General features: G+C 38.6%; 2 protein-coding genes and 1 long non-coding RNA gene across 4 annotated transcripts in view; 1 reads left to right on the top strand and 2 right to left on the bottom strand.

Annotated features, from left to right (window-relative positions):
• The window catches only part of cavin2a (caveolae associated protein 2a), a 28879-nt gene extending 21600 nt beyond the window's left edge, over positions 1-7279 (bottom strand). Inside the window, exon 1 of the mRNA XM_066640948.1 lies at positions 6385-7279. Coding sequence (XP_066497045.1) covers positions 6385-6960 — 576 coding nt within the window. The 5' untranslated portion in view covers positions 6961-7279. The remainder of the gene's footprint in view (positions 1-6384) is intronic.
• The window catches only part of LOC136663971 (uncharacterized), a 63227-nt gene that overhangs the window by 14288 nt on the left and 23398 nt on the right, over positions 1-25541 (top strand). The gene's annotated exons all lie outside the window — the stretch shown is intronic.
• The window catches only part of tmeff2a (transmembrane protein with EGF-like and two follistatin-like domains 2a), a 162453-nt gene continuing 154456 nt past the window's right edge, over positions 17545-25541 (bottom strand). For both annotated transcript variants that reach the window (XM_066640950.1, XM_066640949.1), the window contains exons 9-10: positions 25136-25294; positions 17545-19037 (exon numbers count right to left, since the gene is read on the bottom strand). In XM_066640950.1, the coding sequence (XP_066497047.1) occupies positions 18941-19037; positions 25136-25294 (256 nt within the window). In that variant the 3' untranslated portion in view covers positions 17545-18940. The remainder of the gene's footprint in view (positions 19038-25135; positions 25295-25541) is intronic.

Genomic DNA, 25541 nt, shown 5'->3' with positions numbered 1-25541 from the left:
AGGGGCAGCACTTTGGGTGTATGTAGTAGTTGATATAACATCTTTCATTGAATACAATCTTTGGCCGTTTCTGCTGTGTTCATCCATGTCAGACTAATTAATGATATTCCATTAAAAGACTGGGGAACCAGGAGTGACCCTAGAGTTTTTTCAGCTAAAATATGTTGATTAAGCATAGTTTTGTTATAAAAATTATAATAGGACTTTAGAGCCATAATATGTCATGGTACTTCTACTTTTGATACTTAAGTACATTTGAAGGTAAATACTTTTGTACTTTTACTCAAGTGGAAATCTATAACTAGGTCTTTTACTGAGTTATATTTTACCTTGAGTATCTGTACTCTATCTCAACTACATGGTTTGTCTACTTTGTCCGCCTCTGTGAAAATAAGATAAAAAATTAAAATTTTAATCCATAGATTAAAATTTTACAAAATCTAAAAATACAAATCTAGGCCAGAGATCAACCATCCAGGCTTCTCAGAAAAAATAAAATTCCGTAGAGTAATCGACTACAGTGTTTAACCGGACAGTCTGACTGATAAAGCCTTGTGGCCAGTTTATTTGCACAGCTTTTCAGTTTAAAATTTAACTTTACACCAAAACAGATGAAATCTGTAGATTATTAAAACCACAACACCAGAGAGTGTGTGGTTTACCCAGTATTCTAAGGGAGGCTGTGAAACTTCCATTACATAATGCACTTTTTATCAATCAGATGTTTATACAGAAGTGTAGGTATTTCTATATAAATAACTGGTTCTAAGCACCAGATGCTTGAGTGCAGTAAAGTTTTAAAAATGTCAAAAATGTAACTTTGTCAATTCCTGTCATGATCAGTTTTCTTATGTAAACCAGTCACATGAATAATTTCTGTTTGCGTGCCCAGTAATACACAGTAATGTCAAGCCCAGCTCAGCTGAATGCAGTGGTGATTGGTTTTTAAACCGTAGTGATGTCCACAGCTGAAGGTATGCAATGCAAGGTGTACACCAGTTATTCTCTCAGCTCTGTGACCCCTTGAATATTTGCTCATGTCAACAATTAAACAACCTCATCAAAGTGCATACTTCAATGAAGGCTTTAGGGCTCATGGCATGGATTGGGATGGGAATGAGAACAGCTTTGTGATTGGCGGCTATGGGAAGAGAGTGCTATAATTTGATTAATGCTGTGTTCGATCATTATGGATGTTTACTTTTCCTGCGAAGCCTAGGTAGTAGACCTCTGGCCTAAATTTGTATTTTTGAGATGAGAATATTTTAAATCTGAAAATTGTAAGTTGTAACTTCACGATCTCACAAGCCCAAAACACACAAAAAAGCATTGTTAATGTTCAAATACCTGAACTAGTTTAGTAAATGCAGTGCAAATATAATTAAAATAAAATCAGATTATTCAGCTATTTAGCTCCATATATTTGTTTTGGTTATGTTTTGGGCGTCTTTATCTTTCATGCTAGGCATTCATGAGCATATGCTCATTGAAACCAAATATACTAAATGGCAAAAAATGCAGATACATGCTTATTTAAATACCTTATGAAATTAAGGAAAGGTAATTTCTACTCCGTTCCCCTTTGCTGGAGTAACAACCTCTACTCTTCTGAGAAGGTTTTACAATATGTTGGAGGATATTTGTGGACATTTGATGGCTTTCAGCTATGAGAGCATTATTGAGGTCATCGAGCTAATGTTCGATTATTACTTCTGGATTACAAATGCCACTCCAGCTCATCCTAAAGTTAATGGATGGTGCCCCATCTCTAGAATCCACCCCAAAGTTTGACTTTTACAAGGACAAATGCTAGCTAAGCCTTGGCATTGAACACTTTGAATTTATGCTTGTTTATACCTGCTATGATTATACAAATTGTTTGTGCACGACTGAACCTTATCTTACTGAACCATGTTTCAATAATGTTACTAAATTCATGAATTAATGAATCAGTACAAAAACATTTTAGATTTACTTTACAATAATGATAATAATGTTACAACATTTTTTGTCTGTAAAGAAAGCAACTTATTAAAAAAAAGGTTAATTTTTTTCAATTAAAAAGGTTAAATAAAAAAAAACATAATGAAGACTCCTGAGTTTTTTTTCATGAAAACAAATGTGTGACAATCCATATTCTTAAAAAAACTGGCAAATTCTCCAAGACACTGAGTAAAACTATCATCTAATTTTTTTATAAAGCTGTATGAACTGTACCGAGGACTAATATTTAGAAAAAAAAGCAAATGGTCATCACATATAATACTTACATTCTTTCATTTATTAATGTTTACTGCTCATTGTGGTCTTTTTTTCAAGTAATAAAGAATTAATTTAATTTTTTTGAAGTCATCTTTACTTTCCAACATTTTTTGCATGTGCCTAAAACTTTTTCACAGTACTGTATACATGCCATATTTTGTTTTGATAGGCCAGTGGATCACAGCCACAGCACTTTGCAAATGGCTCTAAAAATACAAGCAGTCTCTCACTGGATTAAACCAGTAGTAGCTGAAAACATTGTTCAGAAAGCAACACCCACTGGAATTGTAAATGAAGAGCCAAGCTGAAAGCAGAGTGGTCAGTTCAGGGCACAGGATGAGCACTGGAACACAAACACAAACAAACACAGCCCTGAACGGACCATAATTAAAGCCCTCTTTACTGGTGCTCATTAAGAGTCGTTAGGGATCGTTAGAGCTTTTTAAGGGGAGCGATGCAGCCAAGCGATTTGGCCCCTCACTCTACACATATGCACATGCACACACGTATTTTGGGGTTCGTTTTTCTTCTGGGGGCCTCCTGCTTATTCAAAGCTTACCTTCCACCTCAGGTAGCATGCACAGTGCACTGACTGTACAGAACCATTTTGGGGAAAGAAGGATACATGTCTGACACTGGATCTGCTTTTTCCTTCAAAATAAAGAAGCACAGTCACATGGTCTCTGAATTTGCCATGGGTTGAGGCACAAAGTGAAGGATGTATGATGTCAAACATGCACAAAAACATGCCATGACCTTGCCCTTCCTGGAGATCAAACCCACAGTCTTTCAAATATAAGGCCGTAAAGGATTTCTAACCCTGGTGATGGCACAGCAATCTAGGCCTCACTCTCGGTGGGAAGGCCAGCCCTTATTTCATTTCCCAATCACTCCCATTCAAAGCAAGCCAGTGTCTGTTAGCTAATTTAATAGGATTAGCTATTAGGGGTCTGCTCTGATATGGAGGAGGCATGCTCTAGCCTTCACTCTCACAGCTTGATAGCATTGTGTGTGAGGTGTGAAAAACATTTCTTAGATTCTAATTTGATGGCGAAATATAGCTGTGCATGAAGCCTTGGCAATCTAACAGCGTTCCTGAAGTGTTGGTCACTGGACAGAATGACCACTATTGTACATGAATATGTGATAGGTGGAAAAACATTTTACTATGGAGAAGATTTTGTGAAGCATATTTATAATCATGAGACAAAGTGAACAACATAAATGAAAGTGAAATCTGTAGATTAAACTTCGAGATATAATTTGGCCATCAATAATCTAGAGAATTGCAGACTAAATCATGTAATTAATAAATCAAACACAGTTACGTGAACAGTTTGTAATAATTCCACACTGCAATGTGTGATGTGGAAAGTGATTCCTATGAATGGTAATTTGGACAGTATGCCCCAGCCTGTGTATGTAACATCGGTCAACTCCATGCTTTAATTTTTCAGAGCCTTCACTTTTCTTGTGATGTGGAACAGCTATGACAGGAGTGATATAAGGACAGTGAATTGTGGTAAAGCTCTGACCATATTATTAGCAGCTGACCACAAAAATGAATGAAGGTAACCATTAAAAAGCACCTACATTTCCTACAATTCTGTAGCGCTGTAGTTTCTCTAACATGTAAAATTACTTTAAGCAAGTAAGTTGCAGCACAGGACTCGTGTTCATTTAGAATTATAGCTTCAGAAGAGAGAAAATGAGCACTTGCGCTTCTGAGCCACACCTGCTGTGTGACATTAAGCGTGGCAGACTGCAAGCCTCCATTTTGCTACATGTAGAGCAGCGATGTGTGCTAACAGGTGACACACCCCATTGATAACAGCCTCAGCTCACATGTACATATACAAAGCAGCCTTTACGAAAATATGCTTTATAGAGAATTTTATGTACAACAGTCATAATTTATAACTATTAAAAGCTGCAAGTTTAGAGACATGGATCGATAAATGATAGCATTGATCAAGACTGAAAGATGCAAGTTCCTAATATTTCAGTGTTGCAGCTACATGACCAGCTCAAGATGTTGAAGTGCAAAAATACAAATCAACTAAACATGCAATAGTTCATCTTTATAACTAATTTTGAACAGCTAATTCAGTGAAATAATTTAAATTATTGAACAGTTAATTAAATGGCAGATTAAGGGTATAGACCAAGGAAGATCTACAGTTTTTTCAGTAGACTTGTGCAGGGAATCAGTAATATCATTTTTCACTCACAGGTATAGTTGTGTTGGTGTAGACTATTATTGTTATCAATCAGCTATCTGTAAGATGAGCGCTGCCAGGAATATCAGACGAAGGGAAGTTTGTGGAAGCTTTAAAAAAAGTCACACAACCAAGCATTGTTTAGGCTTTCCACGTTTCACTTGCTACAGCACATTTGCACAAGGTATTGCAATGTTAACATCGCCAAGGCTCATTCATCTCTGACAATTCCAGACTCTCGGAGAAGCTTTATTTTTGCATTATCTGGAACTGCCTAGCAATGCAAATAATCCAGTCTGCACGGGTACTGCCCTTACTCCTGCATGTCTGTACAAGCTCAGACGCTAATGTGGCTTGATGGACGCAGTTAACTCTAGAAGTTTTAAAAGTGCACCTGCCTGCATGGATCTGCAAAGGAATTCTTAGGTGCCAGGGGGCTAAATTGTGACTGACCACACCCTCTTCTCTAGTACTTCCAGCAGAATTCATTAAAAAACACTGAATTACAGTGTTTAGCATTGTCAACCTTTAACAGTATGTATCTCAAGTTGTGCGATTTTTCCTGGAGGAAGGTATTTCAGATAAGTGCACACTGATATGACTGACCTTTCTAAACATGAGATGAACCACTTAAAACATGTACATCAAAAGTGTATAGAGCCCAAGCAACTATAGAACGCCAAATGTAAATTTAAGTAGCATGCTTGTTGCTATATCAGTCATGCTAAATTGCTTGTTGTAACCCTTTATCCTTTGTTGTTTACGTTAGTTAAATTTGAAAAATGATAGGCAACCTAAGAGATAGCGGAGACATGCTGTAGCAATTTTGGTAAGATAATCCTGGAATTCCAGCAGAAACTAGCGGAGGATTTATGCACACTTCAGGCAGTATTTAGACTGACAAGCCCCAGTGATTCCAACATCTTGCAAGTCGTTCTCCCTTTAACAGTGGTCTTTGCTTTAAAACCTCCAAGAATGTCTCTGCATGCTCCCACAGGTGAAAAAGCCACTATGCTAGTGTGCTAATCAGCCAATGGCTAGCTCCAGGGCAATCAGATAAGAAGAGAAGGCCTGAAAAGCACAGCAGCTTAAGTCAACAAAACCCGCCCTTCAGATTAGCCAACCAGAGAGCAAGCTGCAGTCAGCATAATCGCATTTCCTGAATGTGTATAATAGCGTGGACTGAACATACAGTGCACCTCTCCTTAGGATCACAAAGATTAGTGAACTCAAACACAGTAAGAGGCTGCTGAGCTGGTTCAGCCAGCGCACATTTATATGTCGGCAGCTTCAGTTAGGGCTTTGAATAATGGCTGCAGCATAAGTTAAGGAGGGAAGAAAGTAGGTTTGTGTAATGTAAACATGCTAGCTACTCATTATTTTGCGGAAAGAAAAGATTAATGTGAGAACCATGGAAGGACACTATAATTATGGATGCTCTATAATCACTCTTTGTGTGCCTCACACAGATGCATATTTTCCACATTTCTTGTATGAGAACACAAACTTCCTTAACACACGCTGTTGTTCACAGGCATTGTAATTCATTTATTGACCACTAATCGTAGGGTGTCTTTTCCACAACCATTGCCTTATTCCTGTTAACTGCAACAACTGTCAAAGGTGATTTGGTGGACTTGTGTATTACTCCTATCAGCTGCAGATGGCTATGAGTTACCACATTATATTAGGAGCATCCAGCACAGATTGTTGACTTTCTACTCAGACACACCTACTCAAATTAACTTCAGTATTAAATCAGGTGTGTTACAGAGAGCAAATCATCAATCTGTTCTGGACTGTTTCACGGATTAGAAATGAACACCTCTGGTACAGTGTCTGCAACTAGACCCCACTGCTTTTCATTCTTCAAAGAACCTTGTTTCTTATCTTAACCTCTTACCTGGAAGATGAGCACTTTGAAGTGGTTCCTCTTGAGCAGGTGGGCATGGTTAGCCTCCAGCCTCTTCACCTGGTTGCTCTGCCGCTCCAAACGCTCTCGCACCTCCTTGACGTAACCGCCAGTCTTGCGTGAACGCTCCACCAGCTTGGCCACACTATTGGAAGTGCTTGAATGACTTTTGGCCAGGCGAGCAACATCACCCTGGACACCACGCACGGCTCCCTCTAGCTCATCCTGTTTCTTCTCCATGCGTCGCTGGTTGTCCTGCACTGCCTCCATCATTGTCACCAGCTTATCCAGAAGTGCCACCACCGTGATGGCACTCACCTGGCCCCCAGAGCTGGTGGGGCTAGTTGGAGTCTTGGTGCCCACACGGGACAAGGTGTGAGTAGGGGATGAGGGTGTTGAGTTGGGGTTGAAGCCAGGGACAAAGAAGTCTTGACCTTCTTGGGGTTCTTGGGCTGCTTGAGCTTCCGCCGCCGGGACTGGGGAGGGTTCAGAGTTAGCCGTCTCAGGTAGGGTAGCAGCGGCCGCAGCTGCAGCACTGCGGTCAGCGTGAGCCGAATCTTCGCCCATACTGGAGAATGTGCTCAAAATCTTGTTTGGAGGTTTGATGGGGTCTGAGGAAGTATCTTCTGGAAAGGTACTTATTCAAAGGTTCTGCAAGGAGGAGTGACGCTCCTCAAATTCTTCAGGTGGTTGAGTTGAGGGATCAGCAGAGAAGTTTCTGATGCTGGTTTAAATGCTGCTCTTGAGTGCTTGGTTTTGGGTTCAGGTTTCCTCTCAGATGGAGGTATTCTGGCTTCTTAGAAGGAAACCTGTGCTTGTTCTCAGTTAGTCCTGTCACATGTGCTTTCCCTGCCTCTCGTTTCTGTCGAACACAACACTCCTGACGCTCCACTTAAAATCTCACCCACACACCCAGAGGAGGAGCCTGGTTGCTGGGGTAGCAAGCCCAGCCCATTTGCTGTAATGCAAGATGGAGTGTCAGTGTGTGCCAGAGAGAAAAACAATGACTTTAAGATAACACACGTATTCTTTTTCAGCCTGGAATAATGGAGTTGTTTGCTCCCAGATATATAACCATTGATGTCCAATACACATTAGCCACACCTCTCACCTCTCACCTCTAATAATGTTTTTCCTCTGCTTTTGCCCTTACTGGGCAATACTGACATTTGGGCATGCGGAATGTTTAAACAGTGAGCTCATCTTTGGCACTGGCACTGGGCCAGAATCAGCACTCATCTCTCTCTCTCTGTCTTACTCAGTTACTCACTATCACACACTTGTCCCACTCTCACTTGCACATACTCCAAATAAACCACTTCTTCACATTCTCTGCTATAGAAGCTAACAAATGTGATGTTATACCCTTATCAAGTGCATGTGTTGCTTAACAATATAAAATTCCTTTATATTCCATTGTGCTAAAATGGAACACCTTTAAATCTAAAATACCAAAATGATTTCCAGAAATGAACATTACTCAATTGTGTGGCTTGTGAACAAAAATTGTTTGCATGGGAGGAAGACCATGTTGCATAATGTACTTGTATGTAGTGATACGAAAGAACCTTGTTCAGTTTCCACTACTACAACCTCCCCTGAAATGTAGCCAGTGATGTCACAAAACCCTGTCATTCATGGGGAAACAAGGGCATAGGAGTGAGTTTGATGTTGGGGGGACAACACATTTGCTGAGTCAATCTCACCTCATACCAAATATATTAGCTAAAATACTATGTCACTCCATCTGCCACTCCCTGTCTGCACCATAATTCTCCTAATAAGACATAACATAATATTTAAAATAATGTAAAACTAGGCTTAGCAGAAGGTTAGACAGTGAGGCTGTATCCCAAACAACATACTATAGAACTTTTACATAGGCTGCATATAGTTTATTATGTTTTAAATACTATTCAGTGCAACAGTGTGCAGTTTGGGACACAGCAAGAGACTAACATATAACTTTCTGCATGTTTAGAGTGCTTTCTCACAACCTGAACACAGCTATTATTAACTTTCGGTAACTCTCAGATCCTCCTGTGTTTGCCTAACAAGACATTATATACAAGCAGCTTTCATAAGTGTAATACAGAACTGTAGCCATCTTTGTTACCTGTTGTGCTCTCGTACATGACCTCTAGCACAGAGCTGGTAAAAACTAACTTTATAAACCAAACTCTCTGATGAGGTATATCTGAGGGTAGTGACGCTGATGAATGGAGCAGTTTTATGTTTGAACAGGCGCCTTAATGAAGGCTGAAAGAAGACCCATTTTGTGGGGACTTGCTGGCAAAACGTGTTGAAAGTTTGCAAAAAAAAAAAAACAAAAAACTTTTTTGTCTCTGTGGTATAATTTTTGAGGGGGACATATACAGCTGTATCCAATCTTGTGGGGGACACATCCCATCCCATCCCCTGCAGTTACTACACCAGTGATGGGAACCATGGGTTTTGGAAACCACAACGACGGTAACGTTAAGTGTAGTTTACTCAGTGTGTAGTTGCGTGTAGTTGTTTTTTGATACTGAAAAAAGCTTAGACATATTTCTGTTCCTTATTGCATCTTCCAGTTCTCACTAGATTATTTTGTCAGCTGCCAATCCAAGGAATGTTTGAACCTCATCAAAAGACCATGGTATAATTTTATGAGCTGTTGTTGTGAGTTGGATAAAAACAAATGTGATTTCTGCTGTAGCTTGGATATTTTTCAAATGGCTAGTTTGGTTGTGTCATGATTGACAACTCTCTGGCCAATCAGTTTACACATCATGGTTTAGTCTGTACTTGTGGAACCACGATTGAGCAGGTACTAAAAGTGTGTGGTTCCAGTTACCTAATTTGCTTAATGGAAACGTATAAGAGTCAAGTAGTGTAGGTACCATTTATTCACACATCGGCATAACTTTTTGTGCAGCCTAGGGGTGGAATCTCATTACGCACTAATAAACAGGCCACTCAACGTTTATTTAACTTCCAGTCAAAACAGACAATGAAAATTTTTAGCATCTGAGAAAAGGCACACCAGAACTTTACTTCAGTACACTCTCTGAAAAAGGCTGTATCATAGGCATCTCAAATCCCAAGCACCCCAAACATATTCAGTGAAGATGAGGCCTGGGCAGCGAGTCTGTTGTTGTGAGTACAACAGCATGTCCTTTGTGTGATACTTTGTGTTGTTTCTTTTTCTCTGTAAGTGATTCTTTTTGGCTCTGAGTCTATTCAGATTCTTAGGGCTGAATTTTCTACTCACTGTGGAAAGATGAAAAGAAACACCTACAAAATTAAGAAGAGAAAGACCTTAAAAATGAATAACTTGTTTTGAAGGGTCATTTCAGTGCAAGTCTTAAACGTGGATGTTTTTAAGAGAATCAAATTGTTTGAGAGAATCAGCTAATTATGTATTTTTTTTAGTTATTGGAAGTCTTTTTTTTATGGCCCATTAAATCCTTTTTATGTCATTGTACGCAACACACACACACAAAGCTAACATTTCCTTTGTTGTACTCATGGTGTGGTCAGTGAATTCTCTTATCCTGTTCTTAAATCGTGGAAACAAGGAAAAGGGACCTTCACATTTCTGACCTTCTCATTCTCTCCGTCTGTCTGTATAGACACATTAAACCCTCTATGATCACACATTCATTCTCTTATAAAAAGCACAACCTGTTGTACAGTATTTGATATTTATTGTATATTTATTATACTCAAGTATATAAGCGACATGCACCTTTGTTTCACGTTGTACTATCAGGAAATAAAAGCTATATGACTTAAATGCTGATCCTAAACACTGTGATCGCATGCTCTCTGCTGGCCAAATTTGGTTATTGCATCTAAGTACTTTTACCTTACTAAGTGTTTTTTTTTTTTTTTTTTTTTTTGTCCAAATTATTTTCAACTGAATTCAGCTTTAAGCTGCACCCATTGCTGACAGACGTAGCCTCACATGAACCTAAGATCACCATGCTCATTGCCAAATGTGGGCTAGAGGGGTATAAAGCACTTTTATCTTTGGGCTGGGAGAAGTGTAACTGCATTCTCTAGTGTGAATAAGCACCATTCCATACCTTTAGTATGCGCTAATATTCCTTACTCTTGCATGTTTTTGGTAGAATGTCATCAAACGTTCGCAGCAATGTATCTAGTGTAATTTAGTGTAAAGCCTTCTCAGAAACTATTGCTACAACACAGATGAACAAACTCCCCAATAACACCCTTGATTTGGGATAAAACCATTTGCATAAGCAGGTGTCTGCAAACTTTTGGTCATGTAGTTATGAATGTACAGCACTTGTTGGAATCTTTTGAAACCCCTGAAATGAAAATGGCTGCATGGAAATGACCAGAATAGAACTGCACTCTGATTACAACAGACGCTTTATCCTGTTTCATAATTTACTGCTTCTATTATTTGCCCATTCTGAAGGACGTGTCAGTCTGAGAACTTTATTTCAGGCCTCTTTGGGCTTATGCTCAGATTGTGATGTTAAAATTAAATTCCAGTCTCATTTCCCGACCGCTCTGAGCTCCACCCATTCAGTTCAAACTATTTTCAAGTTTTTTCTTGCTCTTGTGGGCACTTACTAACACTATGCCCGGTCTCTAAACACTCCCTGTTGTTGATGTAAGCTGACATAACAGAAAGAGCAGTTAATGTTGTCCTCAAAGCATAGGGAACCGTCCTATGACCCTGCCCTATGGAGCAGTTAAGAAAGTAGTTGTTTGTGGGCTGCTCATCTCGGAGAGGAAGCATGTTTAATACTTCACCCTCTTGGCTTGGTCACATCATTTGCTTGAGAGAGCCCTAGATATTGTGTTGAGGGATTTTGGCAGTGACTAACCAGGGGGAAATTACATAAAAAAAAAATATAAAAAAACCTGTTTTCAAGCAATGTTTCATCTCTGTCTGTTTGTTCATCTCTCTGTCCTTCCATTCAAGCAGCCACACTATGCCATTTTTGTTGAATGCGCTTTCAGATATAAAGTGAATAATAAGAACCTTTTTCCTTTGAAGCAAAGTACCTCATACATACAGTAGAGGTCTATTATTGTCACTAAAGGTACAAACAGTGTAAATGCACCTTTTTTAAGGTACAGCAATGGTTTTAAAGTCCTGTTGCATTTCATTAATTTACAATACATTCTCTTCTCCAGAGAGACAGGTGAATATTTGTAAGATTTCATTTTAGAATTAAATCAGTTAAAAAAATTCCTTGAGATTAATGGAGTCTATGAAATCAACACAATTTTAAATCCTGTAATTTACAAATATGTTCCCCAACTAAAGGTAGCGTATATGAACCCTTGAGGGAACCACTTATTTGACAATTTTTTCTGGTTTGCAGCTCTGTAAAAAATGAATGAAAATATGAAAATGTTTGGTCTTACAATCAGATTTGAGCACACACAGCTTTGATGAATGAGGGTCAGTATGTGGACACACTATACTGTGGACACATTTATTGTTGTCTGTTTTGGTGTGTTTAGATGTATCAAAGACACATGCACCTTTCTGTGCCATGGGAAAATTCCAGAGTGAGCACAGACATGTTGCCACAGAGCTGTCTGAAATGTTGCCAGTGTTGTGCCGTTAATAATCTCCATGTTTACTTTGAACCAACGAGCATATGTAGAACAGGTTTTTGTAAGACAATCACATACTCGGTTGTTACATTTCTGTAGTGTTTTGAGCAACACTAGTGCTGTAGTGTTTTACAAATATTAGGTGTACAGTTTTTTTCATGTAACACATACTTGTAATAGAGAATTTAAACATTCTCCTATTTATTTGTAATTTTACAGCGTCCCTGAAATGGATTAAGCAGCAAAGATGATTTGTAATTTTATGGTAACTGTTGCATAATATTAAAAATGACATTTTTCATGTCAAGTACTTTGAAAATAGTAAGTGAGAAGAATGTATTGATCACTGCGTTTGCTATGATGCATATGAATGGATTTATTCTGTTTAGATTAATATTGTACCCGCTATTTACAATAATAAAAAAAAACATAATTGTAATTTTTAATACAATCAAGTCATTGTGAAATTACAGAAGAGACAATTAATGCTTTAAAAATGACTTTTACACCTAATAGAACCTACTTAACTTCTGAAAGTGTGGATATCAATAATAGTTTGCTCAAGATGTGGGGACATTTCTGTGAGGATTTGTTTGTATTCTGCCACAACAGTGTGAAGTCCTATTGACTCTAAATGATTGTTCCACCTCCAGTGCCTAGAGGCTTTATACCCCTCTAGTCTGCACTTGGCTCAGCCCTCAGCCATTTCCAACTTCACACTGTCAAAACTATAATTTAAAAGAACATATTATGTTTTTTTTTATTAAGAAAGTTATGGTTGGCATGCAGCTGTTGACAGCTTTATTGGAAACTGCCTGTCCGTTGTCATTGCCTGGGAATATAAAGCTATCAGCGTTAAGTCTGTTCAAGATAAAGACAGCAACAGATATTTCCGCACATCAAAGAAAGGCTTAGCAACTGAAACTTGTATCAACTGCAGATTTTTGCATGTAGGCAAACTCAGCTTACTAGGGTCATTGTCACTATAGAAAGTGTAGAGTTATTTGCGAACAAATTTTAGCATATTTTAATTCACATATTGTTACATGCTTAAAGAAACACTAGGTAAATTTGGTGATTTTGCTCTTGGGCTCCACCAACAGTGGCAAAGTGTAATTTGCTTTTCAGCATTGTCCTTTAAATCAAGGGGGTGGGGGCGGGGCAGAAGCGGTTGCGTCTTTCCCTCCTCCAAAAGAGAGCAGTTTCTGCAGTTCTGGGCCTGGAGTAGCAATGGAAGAGGCTCTATTTACACTATTACAGCAAATCATCACACTTTGAAGTTGAGTTTAAGGGGAAAATATTACTAGTGTTATTTTACTTTAATTTTGCAGAATTGAGATACATAGAAACATAGAATGTGGCCTGTGCAAAATATTCATATTAATTAAGTCATTCATTTATTGTCTGTAACTGCACATCCAGTTCAGGGTTGCAGTGAACGTGAGGGCTCCAGGGCGACACACACTCACAACAAATTCACTCAAACACACACACCTATGGACACATTTGAGTAGCCAATTCACCTACCAACATGTGCTTTTGGGTCATGGGAAGAAACCTGAGCACCTGGAGGAAACCTACGTTGACATGGGAAGAACACACCAAGCACCTCACAGACAGTCACCCGAACCCACAACCCCAGCACCCTGGAGCTGTGTGAAGGCGACACTACATTTTCCATAATATGCAGTACTGTGCAAAAGTATTTTGATTATTATTATTATTATTCATTCATTCATTCATTCATTATCTGTAACCGCTTATCCAATTCAGGGTCGCGGTGGGTCCAGAGCCTACCTGGAATCATTGGGCGCAAGGCAGGAATACACCCTGGAGGGGGCGCCAGTCCTTCACAGGGCATTATTATTATTATTATAATTATTAAAATAATTTTGAAATAATGTATCTTCTCATTAAACATCCTCAAATAAAATGTTATATAATTACAGTAAATACAAAAATACATACAATAAAATAGAGTATATTCCCTAAAAATTAGATGTGTTGCGAAAGAGTGTGAAGAACAGTGTTTGTTTCCAGATGTTCTATTGGATCATAAGGATTTGTTAAATCAACAGCACCTTTGATTCAAATGACATTTATTAACTGGCAAAACTAGGTTTTGTATGATAAGCTCAGAAAATAATAATGGACTGCCACAAGAAGAGACTTGGAAAGTGTTAAACCAACACGTCCACAAACAGAATATCGAACCTGTAACATTTTCATTCTAATATTGGGTGTTTTCTTCAGATTTTCTCTACTCAGATAAATAGCTTTTAAAATCTCATTTCCTCAGGTGCCTACATCTTTTGCACAGTCCTGTACCATGTGTACACTGGGTAATTCAATAATTCTTTTGAAATTAAGGGTCCCAATAAATAGATTTGTCTCTTGTTGCTGCAACACCAGCTTCTACTTTTTTGGAAAACTATACACTGTTTATGAAGTATTGTGTACATTGTCACATATGCCTAGTGATATCAAGTATACCAACCATGGACAATGAGCTGTAGTCCACAGACACCACTCTTCTGATGCCTGGTATCTGATGATGCTTCATCGCTCCAGGAAACATTGCTAGAGAGACCAATGCTGGGAGCTCTATGATTCTCTATTTGGCATTGTGCAGGGGCATGGCGGCCATAAGGGTGTTTTTTTTAATTTATTTATTTTTTTTAACGGAGATCATGAAAGCAGTGTTTGTGCATTTAAACATCTGCGTCGTCACATTAAAGTAGTGGAGTTAAATTTATGTAAACATTTGAATATATGTATGTTATACAAAAATAGAATGAAAATATGGAAAAAAAAAAAGAAAAAACTAATTACAAAACATATTTCAATGTGTTGTCTGTAGAGTTATTTTTTTGAATTTGGATGTCAAAACAGTGTGACCAGGAACTACCCAAACATTTCAGTATAGCCACATAGATTTAGCAGCACACACATTTCTTGAACTTATCAGACAAAGACAGGCTTACTTGCTTTTATTCAATTAAGGAGCCTTCTTACACGGAGTCAGTGAGTTGTTCCTCTCTGATGTCAAGTAAACAGAAAAGGGCATTGTTTTGATACCGGAGGACATGTCTGAGTGGAGCACAGTTCCCAGGAAAAATCCAGAAAGGTTTCCTGTCCAACCTTTCCTCCCAGCACAGGAAGAGGTAGGATTCTACAGACTGCGGTTGGGGTCACCCGGGAAGATTTTTCGGCTGACTTGGAATGTCAGGAATCTTGTAGTCCTCAGGGGCTCTGCACTCTTCCTGACCTTTAGCAGCAATAATTCCTGGGCTAACATAGCATTATAAACCTCTGTTTTACCACAAATTCAGAATACAAAGTGCTGCAGTATGTAGTACAGTGTCCCAAATCTGATGAATATATAATCTCAACTGTCACTGGGGTCGGCTATAACTGTACTATATTACAGTTTTATCTAACTTCTAAAACAACTGACAGATTTAGCATATCCATAAAACAAATGTAGCATATACAAAAGTTATGGCTGATTAAAAATCCACTACAATTTGCAGAATACCATATTAAAATATTTATAAAATAAAACCCAAAAATATGTATTTTGATCAGCTGTGGTCAATTTTTTTTTTTTTTTTTTTTTTTTGGTCATGGTGGGTCCAGAGCCTACCTGGAATCATTGGGCACAAGTCAGGAATACACCCTGTAGGCGGCACCAGTTCTTCACAGGGCAACACACACTCACACCTACGGACAGTTTTGAGTCGCCAATCCACCTATCAACGTGTGTTTTTGAACTGTGGGAGGAAACCCATGCGGACACTGGGAGAACACACCAAACTCCTCACAGACAGTCACCCGGAGCAGGACTCAAACCCACCACCTTTTTTTTCCCCTCTTGTCTTTTATATATTAAGTAATGATAAACACAGCCTCTACTATATATAATTTACACTTAGCCAGCTAAATGTTTTTCAACCACCATTCTTTGCAGAAAGCATGTGATTCTGACATATTCTTAGGTTGCATTGTTTACACTTAAAGGTCTATCCACAGATTTTCAGTGATGTTTAGGTCAGGGGACTGTGAAGACTATTCCACAATCTTCAGTTTATGTTTCAGGTCATCCATGGTAAATGTTGGGGGTTAGAGTTATGTTTTGGATCATTATCCTGTTGTAGAAATTTTCAGCTTCAACATTTTAATGCTGGTTTGACATTTGCTTTGGGGATTTGCTGGTATTTTGTGGATTCCATTCCCTCTACCCACACAAGATTGCCAATGCCACTGGCAGCAAAACAATACAAAAGCATGATGGATTCCCCTGCATGCTTCACAGTTGGCATAGATTTGTTTTCTTGAAGGAAAAAGAGAAGAATCTTCTTTTTTTTTCTTTTAATCTCAAGCCATACCTTTGCTGATTGAGGGTAAAGAGTCCTATTTTGACTTAGTCTAAAGCACTTGTTCCAAACTCATCTGGCTTGTTTAGATGTTCGTTAGCATAATTCAGATGTTGAGTTTTGTGACAAATTGGCTAGTGAGGTTTCCTTTTAATGACCCTTCAAAAAAAGTTATGCTTGTGTAAGAAACGCCACCAATCCAGACCTCATATCCCTCATTGACCTGCACATTTCCCCAGAGCTGCCGTGTATATATATATATATATATATATATATATATATATATATATATATATATATGTGTGTGTGTGTGTATCGTAATTGAAATTGAAGTCTGAAAAATAGATTTTTTTTTTTAAGTTATTCAGTTCCACTTGTGGTTATAGATTAATTTATTTTTCAGATCTCTAGACATTTGCTTAGAGGAGCCTGCTGTTGCTGAGTATTAACTCAAGGTATAGAGAGTCAGAGAATATACAAAGCTTGATAAATTGATTCAACAGAGTTTTTAACACTATTAGGTGACATCCCACAGGCCTGACAGGTCTAGACCTCTGCACAAGCCACATTGAATGGTTTGAGGTTTATTTTTGTATGTTATTAAAGACAAAGCGCATTAGGATTAGCTGAAAATATTGTATATTAGGTGTGGTTACTTACTCAGGCTGGGTTTACTTCTCAATTAAAAAAAAGCCACCAAAAAAGTGAAAAAGTGTGATTAGACCAGGTGTGCCCAAACTTTCACATACAGCTATATGAGCATGTGCCAAATGTATAAATGTAAATATACACACCTACGCTGTGTCCGAAATGGCTCCCTAGTAACTATTCCCTATATTACTCACTACACAGCGCACTAGTGAGCTGAATTCAGGACGGTAGTGCAAGATTTCTCACACAACCTTGTGGGTATTTACCAAACAATGCAGTGGATTATGGATATCTGCTATCCACTAGTGTACATGAGTTGTATACTACTTTTGCACTGCATTATGGGAATGGTGGAGTGCAGTGTCCACTATTTTTGGACACTACTACAAAATGGTGGAACCCAACAATAGTGCACTCTATACTGAATAGAGTACAGTCATGGACTAATTTATGTACGGCTTGTGTATAGCACACAGATAAAGATCACATATATATTTAATTGTATTACATTGAATAAAACAAATATAATTAACTACTAAAAAACAACGAGTAAAAAAAATTATCAGGCTCAAAACTCAAGTGTTCCCTATAAAATTGCTTATGGAGATCATCAAGAAATTGTGATCCTCAGTGATGCCACAGCCATCTGTCCTTGGCAGTCCAAGTAAGCACCATTGGTCTCGCACTCTCTGGGTGAGCAGGCTGGCCCTTTCTTCATGCCCCAATGCAGGCGTCTGATTGGCAGTGTTCTTCCAGTGCATTGCTGTCAAATAATTTTGCGTTAGTGGCAGTTCAAAAAGATGGAGTAAGTGGATGTACATTTCTCAAGCATGTGCTAGCTTTCACCCATTCAGTTTTGTATCATGGAGTGATAGAGACAGACATAACCTGAACCCTCCAAAGAAAAACCAAAAAATAAAGAACAAAAACCTGCAGAGGACTTCATAGCACGGTACATTCAACATCCATCAGAAGAGGAGGTAAAAGATTGTACTTTTTATTCCTGTCTTTTCTGTCTTTTTGGGATCCTTTTGGTGTAAAATAAAACAAAGCTGTGTGAGTAAGATTAAGGTCTTTCTCCCTCATTTCTGTCACTTCATCAACATATAATTTGGATAAGCTTTAAATTGATGGGTTTCAAGTAAGCTGTGTAGGGGCTGATCAAACGGAACTTAAGATGGGTGTGTAAATCAGGTTGAGGCCTGAAGAATTTTGGGCAAACAGCTGTTCTGCATTGGAATCAGTCTCTCCAGAGCTAAGCTTACTGCTTCTCCCATGGGAGTATAATAAAACTGATCTCAGATCAGTCTGAGGCACACAACTGCAATGCAGATTATCAGATATATTTTGTTTTTGCACAAACGCTCACCCTAGTGACTAGAACAGATATTTATAAACGTGTACAAAGAAGGTTCATCAAACTGATCAATTACGTATGTGCAAAAATCACAACAGACTGATGACCACTGTAGGGGTCAGGGATATCTATTCTTGGCAAACTGGCATCCACCATAAAGATCAGAACCCTTGTCAAATTATCCTTCTCAAATTGGCTTCCATCATTAACATTCAGTCATTTATTTGTGATATAAATTATTTATTTACATTTACAGAAAAAAGACCCCATCGAGACAAACAAAGAAACTATTGGAAATATTACCCATACATAACCAAATAGCAGGTCCTAACGAAGTGTCCTAATATCCTCTTGGTTTTTTTTTTGTGTCCTGTGCCACAGGTGCAAGGCATCGTGTGTTGTCCACCTCCGATCCACCCCTATGGCCACACCAGCGCCGGCCCTCCCTCCCATCCCCCTTTCGGCAGAGTGGCCCAGTCCGGCGTGGCGCGGCCCGGCCCGGCCAGGTCCTTTATATTTTTTGTCCATATGTCCTCTCTATTCTCTACGTTTGCCATGTTTTCTGCACCCCTGGAGCTTAGATGAGGCGGGTGGAGGCGCGCAGTGTGTTCTCCGAGTTGTAGTGCGTGACGTTCTGCTTTTGCCTGTTGATCCGATTGGTCCGCGGGCACTTCCTGGACGGACGACAAAACGAGAAAATGGGAGGTGCATTTATTAATTACTAGTGGGTTTATCTTTGACTGGGCATTCATTTTCATAAACTACCATGTGAAACACAATACTTCATATGCAGTGGTTACATACGTCAGTCAAAGAGCTTTTTGAATAGTTCTATAAATATGTAAATTCTGTTGCAGTTAAGCCAGACAGGTTTTTCAGTGCAATCAATGGAAAAAACACATCTAGTAGAATTCTACAGTGAAATATTTTTACTTAATGCACATATAATGGAAGAACATAAAATACATCTCAAAGTAGTTGTAAATAATGTTCAATGATAATACATGTCCTTTAAATGGTAAATGTTTTCTGAAAGTACTGAAAGCGATTTTTCTAATCATCAAACATGCACTTTGCACTGTCAGGAAAAAAGGTACTGTTTAGGTACATTATTGTTCACTAAAGTATTTTACATTATCGTTCACTAAAGTATTTTTTAATTTCAGTTGTGTTCCCTAAAGATACTTTACATAATCTTCTCCAGAGAAACGCAATGAAAATCCTTGAAGAATCCTAGAAGTTGAAGAGAAATATATGGCATATATGTAACTTGACAATCTGTGGGTAATGTAGAATTTGGTACACGTTGCTTAACTAAAGATACTGAATATGAACTCAGACTATGCCACAGTGACATTCCCTGACAGTGTACTATAACACTAGTGTAGCCGTGAGTCTGATTTGCAGAACCAGTATTCCTGCATGATCTCCTCATTCAGAGATGAATTCAGGAAATACCCCTTGGATATTAATAGAAACCAGTTTTTATAATTTCTGTACCCCTTGGCATGATGAGAAGAGTGGTATTTAATGGGAACACGGCATATGCATACATTTGGTTCCATATTCCTATATGTCATCATTGCCCAGAGAAAAACAGGTATATTGTAAAACAGTTACTTCAGAGGAAAAGGGGGGAAAAACGCCACCTTAACTGTCAATGGAATTAATATAAAATATATATTAATATATATTATATATTTTGTTCCAAATAATTTTTGAGCATTTCTATTGGTCCATTCCTCATTACATTTTTCACACAATGTGACGGACTGCTGCTGTGTCCAAATCATGCAGAAAACCGCCGGATTTTAATTAAACAGCGATGAAATACAGACATTTGCACTGTAGGCAGCCTGGGTTGTAAGGGCTGTAACCAGATGTAACCGCCAATCAGACTATGCATAATTTACCACACATCACCAGGTTTGTTGGGAAAGTTGCCACGCGCAAAAAAACAATGTTAAAGGCACTTGCAGACACATTAGTTTAGGTCTCTCTCTTTGAGTTGGAGATCACAGTTTGGCCTCCTAAGTTAAACAACCAGTACTGTGTTTACTTTATGCATTCAAGCAGTTTTGAAAAATTGATGTCATCTTATTCACACAATTGGTCACTCAGGTGAATGAGTATTTGTCTAATTTGGGGTGCTTAATGGTCTAAATTAATGAAGTCCAAATATTTCATTTCTATGCCTTGATAGAAGCTTTGATCTCCAGTTAAACCTGCCTTGTCTGAGCTTTATTTGCTCCTGGACTCATTCAATCTTTGTCCTGGAGCTTAGATCTTTTAAATCAAGATAAGGCCAAATCTGTGACTTTTTTTCTCTTTTTTTATTAATGACTTATCCAGTAACTTAGTATTAGCACAGATTAAAGTGAATTTATGCCTGTGATCTCTGTCTGGATGACTGCGCCTCTATGTCTAAATATTTGTAGATGCTCTTATTAAATTCAGTTTCTTTAAGGTGCACCCATTTTGAACGCACATTCAACTGTGCACACAGAGCTTGTATAATCTCCGTAGAAAAAGATGACAGGAAATGGGATGCTCCGTGCCCAATGTCAAGCCTGCCCTAGAGGGGTTTATAGCCCATTTAAAATCGGGCATTGGAACTGCGTTCCTTGGAGGGAAGGAGGTCTATCCATTATTGAGTTGGAGTGGGGTCTGTGATCTAGAACTAATCATCCAATATAATTACCTCACCTCAGGAACATTTATGTGGCTGAATGCAATCACATTTCTTACAGAAATGTACCATAATCTTATTTAAAGCATCCCAGAAGAGTAGAATAGGTTATGGAAACAGATAATGAACTGTGAGGACTGTTAATATGTTAGTTAAACTACATATTAAAAGTTGGCAACCCCATAAATATCAGCAGAATATGGGTGAGGTATAATTGTTTTACACAGTAGAAAACCACTAATGCTACACTGCCATCTAGTGGCACAAAAATGCCAGAGGCTGTATTAACTATATGGGCAAATGTTTATGGACACCTGCTCTTCTGATGTTATCAGTGTCGGTGGAACAGCTTCAGGGTGGGGCACATACGGCAGGACACCAAAAGTGATATTAAAATTAAACCCACAGACTTGTAGTCATAAAATGATCATAAATTGCAGCTAATGTGCTCAGATATAAGATGATACATGAAACAATACATTGCACACTAGTTCAGAAACATAGGCGTATTAGCAGAAACACTAATAAGAAATTGATTGATTTCAAGGGTTCTGTATATTACTGGAACATTCTGTGTGACCTATATATATAAAAAACAAACTGGGCTCTATGTAAACATCTGCTCTGTGACCACACCTGTGATCACACTTTCCCTTTTCAGGCATATCTACTGTGTCCAGATCACTTTTTTCTATTTCACATTGTTTCTATACCCACTGCCCATTCTTTCATCTCAACTGACCTCACAGGAACACTTTGTAGTTCTACAATTACAAACAGTAGTCCGTCCGTCTGTTGCTCTGCATACATTGTTTACCCCTTGTCATCCTGTTCCTTAACACTCTGGACCCCCCAGAACATGTATGATTCGGGGGTTGATCATTCTCATCGCTGCAATGACAGTGACTACAGTGACTGTGTGCTAGTGTGTGTGTTGTGCTGATACAAGTGGATCAGACATACCAGTGCTGCTGTCATTTTATAACCCCTTAGTGTCACCATTTGACTGAGAATAGTCCACCAACTGAAAACATCCAGCCAACAGCATCCAGTTGGTGGGGTCCTGTGTCAACTGATGAAGGTCTAGAGGAAGATCAACAAACACTGTGCAGCAACAGATGAGCTGCTGTCTCTGACTTTACATCTACAAGGTGGACCAATGTGTCTAACATAGTGCACAGTGTTTAAAAACTCCAGCAGCACTGCTGTTTCTGATCCACTCGTACCAGCACAACACACTCTAACACCACCACCACCACCACATCAGTATCACTGCAGCGCTGAAAATGATCCATAACATAAATCATACCTGTTCTGTGGTGCACCTGACCATGGAAGAACACGGTGAAAGGGGGCAAAGAAAGTAAGCAGAGCATGAAAATATCCTGCTTGATCAGTGGAGCCGAGAGAATGAACAGTGAGTGGACATTCAATATACCTAACATCACTAATGATTTCTTTGGTAAATACTTTTATGTCCTCATAGAAAAGTTCCAGCACCATTTCTATGCATTATTCAATGCTTTATTTAAGTTTGCTTCCCTGTAAAACATATGCACACTGCCATAAATATTAAATTGCGGTCATTGCTCCGTATTGCTTGAATGCACTTGGCTCAAGGTCAGGGATCCACCTTTTCATAATAAAAGTGACACATTAAACGGGGATATGGGAAGGATATTAAAGTCGTGCGTGGCGCTCCTGTGATGAAAGTTTGTGAATGTAGGCTGAGCATTACATTTAAGACTAGGGCAGTATTAGGGACATATTATGAAAAAACAACAACTTTTTTCAGCACAATAGAACATTGATTTGGGGAGCTGGAGCCAACCAACTTACAAAGTGTGAAATATAGTAAGATATTTGTGGTCTGCCAAAGTCTGGAAACAATGGTTAAAACAAGTCGTTCTGATTTATCCTGCTGCTTACGTAGAGTGCAGCGAATTTAGAATTGTCCTGGCTCTCCAAACACAGCGTTATAAACATAAGTAGCACTGAGAATGTGTACTGATTAAATATGGCGAAAATTAGAATGGAGGAAAAAGAGAACAGAATGAATATGGCTAAAAAAAACAGTGCTTCTTCTCCTTGATCTTTACACCTGTGCTCACACAATGAACAGAGCTGCGGCTCAATCTTATTTAAAGAGACAGATGCTGAAATAGGTTGTTCTGAACAGGGCACGCCAGACAAGGGGAAGAAGAGTGCTGTGTTGTTTGATCCTTGTGTTATTTTGATGAAATCATGTCACAGATGGTTCATAGAAACACTAGAACGGTGTTCACTTGAAGAAAACTTGTAGACCAGTCTTTTTGTCTTCTTTAAGTGGCAGTTCCCCACACATTTATAAAACTCCTGCATTCTTCATTGACAGAATGTATACAAAGATATTTTGATGGAAACCACTTTTATTGAAAATAATTTTATCACTTGACTTTAAAGTGGTGGTGATATGAACCAGGGGTGTTCTTATATACAGCACCATTTTATTTAGTCTAAAAATTGACTGATGAATATATTGCTGTGTCTCAAAGCAAAATCAAGTATCTCTATTGAACATGCATTGCTATTTGAACACAGCAGCTGTCCTTCACATTTTGTAAAAAATACATGATGAATGGTCCAGTAGAAATGCTCCATAATTACTTGGAATAAAATGTTTTACACTGACTTCCTTTGAAATGTAAGATGTTATTCGTCTCTTTATCTTTCGAATTCTCTTCCTCTCTCCGCCTCTCTCTTGTCTCTCTTCAGTTTCATGACGAATGGACCAATAGAAATGCTCCAAAATTATTTGGAATTAAATAATTTTACACTGACTTCCATTGAAAGTTAGGAAGTTTTTTCCCCTTCTTTTGTAAACATACTGTTTTTCGAAATTTAATGTAGATGTAGGCCACATTTGAGTGCAGCACAGATTTGCAGTTTGTGAACTTGTCTTAGAACTTAGCACACCACAACCCTATGAAGATATGAAAGCTCCCCTCCCCCTACTTATGAACAAATTTTGCAGCTTTTATCTATATTTGTGCTGACCTCGCCTTGGCCTCCACCTGTAGAGGGACAGGCCCCGGCAGGAATTGTCTGGCGGCTCCAGAAGGCTGGTCTGTTATATTGTCCATCCTTTCAGTGAATTGATCTGGGAATTAATGCTCCCCCTGGTGGTCCTCTGAGGTATGAGTGAAGTGTCTTTGAGCTGGATGCTTATTCATTTGGAAGGTTATTCCGGAGTGGTGGGGATTTAAGTTTAATTGTCGCACAGGCAACACCCCCTATCTCCTGACCTTTAGCTGAGTGTTAATTCAGCAGATTCCCACTGGAACTAAATACACTCCCACTGGAAGCCCTACTAGGAAGAGAGAGAGAGTGTGTGTGTATGCTTGCATGTCCTTCAGTACAACAAGGCGGGAACTGAAAGAAAATTTCCTGACTTGAAGCTCCTCAAACAGCAAAAGTTTGAAGATGGCCTCCCTTTTAAAAATGTATCCTTGGTCTATTCAATTTTAGTGGATTAACAAAAAAAATGTATGTTCACAGTTCATCATATGTTAAAGATTTTGGTTAAATAATGAAAGCCATTGTTATAGCCATGTTTGTTTAATTTTAGTGCAATAATCAAGTAGATTGCTCAAGTTCCCTCTTGAGATGCTCCACAAACCTTAGATTGAACTGTATAAACAAGAATGAGATGCTGTACTGTGAGGTGCTTTATCAATTGGACCTTGCAATAAGAAACTGGGACCTCTAAAATTACTGTAGAATTTAAGAGCTTTTTTTTCTTGTTCTAAATTATTTGTTTATTTGACATTGTTTTTTTTTCTAACTATTGTTTAAGGCACAAATGTCTTAAACTAGTGTGTTTTAAATTTAATATTTTAAGTTATTTCAAAGTGATAATGGCATTGGTTTGTACTAAATTTGAGACAGAAATGTCCCCAACATTGTTGTGCACTGTATATTTCCAGGCTACAACCAGGAAGTGTATGGTAAATCTGATTTTTTTTAAAACTTATCAGTGTTTTGGGGGGCAGGTGTGTGTGTGTGTGTGTGTGTTGGTCTGTCTGTGTCTGTATGTGGACTTACCGGGTGATACACAGCACCACCACACAGATGATGGCCACCTGCAGTGCTCCGATGATGGAGGCAATGAGAACGTAGCGCAGTTTTCCAGAACCCGGCACCACATACAACACATTATACTCCTTAGTGTCACACTGTGGTCCACTGAAGCCTGAATGACAGCTGCACAGACCATTTAGAGACAAACAACAAGGTGAAGCATCAAACTTGCACAGTATACCTGTCACTGTAATCAATCAGCTAAGATATGTTTGGAATCTGAGTTCAAAGCAGCGTTTCTCAAAGTGTGGGGCATGTAGGTGTTGCAGGTGGGGCGCATGGAATCTAAAGAAATGAGCATTTCATTATTAAAGATTCCCCTAATGTTAAACTACTGATTTAGAGATAGAAGTTGATGTTGCTTAGAAAA

This window comes from Hoplias malabaricus, chromosome 12 (genome assembly GCF_029633855.1).
Source record: "Hoplias malabaricus isolate fHopMal1 chromosome 12, fHopMal1.hap1, whole genome shotgun sequence".
Taxonomy (NCBI): domain Eukaryota; kingdom Metazoa; phylum Chordata; class Actinopteri; order Characiformes; family Erythrinidae; genus Hoplias; species Hoplias malabaricus.
Note: the sequence above shows the minus strand (reverse complement) of the source record. Positions and strands in the feature narration are given on the sequence as shown.